The sequence below is a fragment of the Sinocyclocheilus grahami genome, unplaced genomic scaffold, assembly GCF_001515645.1.
Source record: "Sinocyclocheilus grahami isolate Dianchi unplaced genomic scaffold, SAMN03320097.WGS_v1.1 scaffold1822.1, whole genome shotgun sequence".
NCBI lineage: Eukaryota > Metazoa > Chordata > Actinopteri > Cypriniformes > Cyprinidae > Sinocyclocheilus > Sinocyclocheilus grahami.
In genome coordinates, this window is record NW_015507001.1 from 6,099 (window position 1) to 7,811 (window position 1,713).

General features: G+C 43.3%; 1 protein-coding gene across 2 annotated transcripts in view; it reads left to right on the forward strand.

Moving 5' to 3' along the window:
• The window catches only part of LOC107572855 (gastrula zinc finger protein XlCGF7.1-like), a 6,168-nt gene that overhangs the window by 3,631 nt on the left and 824 nt on the right, over nt 1-1,713 (forward strand). For both annotated transcript variants that reach the window (XM_016259285.1, XM_016259286.1), the window contains exon 2: nt 1,350-1,581. In XM_016259285.1, coding sequence (XP_016114771.1) covers nt 1,350-1,581 — 232 coding nt within the window. The remainder of the gene's footprint in view (nt 1-1,349; nt 1,582-1,713) is intronic.

Below are 1,713 nucleotides of genomic sequence, written 5' to 3' on the forward strand. Positions count from 1 at the left end.
TTTAGGTCTGGAGACATGCTTGGCCAATCCATCACCTTTACTCTCAGCTTCTTTAGCAAGGCAGTGGTCGTCTTGGAGGTGTGTTTGGGGTCGTTATCATGTTGGAATACTGCCCTGCGGCCCAGTCTCCGAAGGGAGGGGATCATGCTCTGCTTCAGTATGTCACAGTACATGTTGGCATTCATGGTTCCCTCAATGAACTGTAGCTCCCCAGTGCCGGCAACTCATGCAGCCCCAGACCATGACACTCCCACCACCATGCTTGACTGTAGGCAAGACACACTTGTCTTTGTACTCCTCAGCTGGTTACCGCCACACACGCTTGACACCATCTGAACCAAATAAGTTTATCTTGGTCTCATCAGACCACAGGACATGGTTCCAGTAATCCATGGTTCCATCATCTTTAGAAGAGGCTTCCTTCTGGGATGACAGCCATGCAGACCAATTTGATGCAGTGTATGGTTTGTGCACTGACAGGCTGACCCCCCACCCCTTCAAGCTCTGCAGCACTCTGTTAGAGTATCATTGTTGAAGAAATGTGAATGTATGCAGTTTGGCCTATGAACTCCTCGCTAGTGTTGTAGGCTGAAGCTGACTTTTCTTCATTAAGTTTTTCTTCAATTAATTGCATCTTTGACTCCTGGTCTTAGTTTAACATATCTGATCCTTGGGTCTTAAGCCTGTGTTATACTTTTCACATGAGCAATCCAGACGTGTACGCGGACTACTTCTATTCATACTTCCAAAGCATACGCTGATGGTCCGCTCCACGGACGTGTTCCATACATGCGTAGTAGATCGGCTTGAACAATAAAAAAACATGTGAACAAAGAATTGGCCAGAGTTATTGTACATCTGGCTGTCTTTATATTGTTTTATCGACAGATTGTACAGGTTCAAGAAGCAACGGGCTTCTTCACACAGCATGCGCAGTAGCCTACTGCGGACAAGTATGCGTGGTCACAAAAAATGGGAGGCACGCGGATGTCCGTGCGGAGCCTCCGCGCACACTCTCCGATGATGTTTTTACGTCACGCATACCATAGCGGACTCGCGGACGCGGAAAGTATAACACAGGCTTTACCTGTACATCTCCTTCACGTCAATAATGTTGGTGTTTAAATCCTGACTGAAACTGTTCACAAGTACCATTGCAAAGTGAAGGGGACTCTTTTATTTTCTAATATTTTTGAGCTGAATGGCAGATTCAGGATTGGTCTATAGTAATCGGGGTTTGTTGCGTAATGTTACTTTTGATGTTTTAATACTTTTATCTTGGTTTTGCTCTCTGTTACTTTGAGCCATTAAACTCCCATTAACTTCTATTTGTCTTTTTTTCACATTAGACCTGATGGCAATAAAAGAAGAGAATCAAGAACTGAAAGAAATCGAAGAAAAAGATCAATATGAGAGACATGATTTCTTGGCTGTAAAAAAATCCACACCGACTGAAACAAATTCAGTTCAGAAGACCAAACCTCCCAGTTACTTAACCTGCCATGAATGTGGAAAATGTTTCACACTAAAAGGAAACCTTAAAAAACACATGAAAATTCACACCGGAGAGAAGCCGTTCACATGCCAACACTGCGGATTACATTTCAGAGATCATTACAGATAAATTATTAAATGCTAAAACTGAATAAATTTAAATGAACAAATTTTGCGCTGCATTTGCAACCATGTGAAAACAGGGGGTGCTGCAGCCCC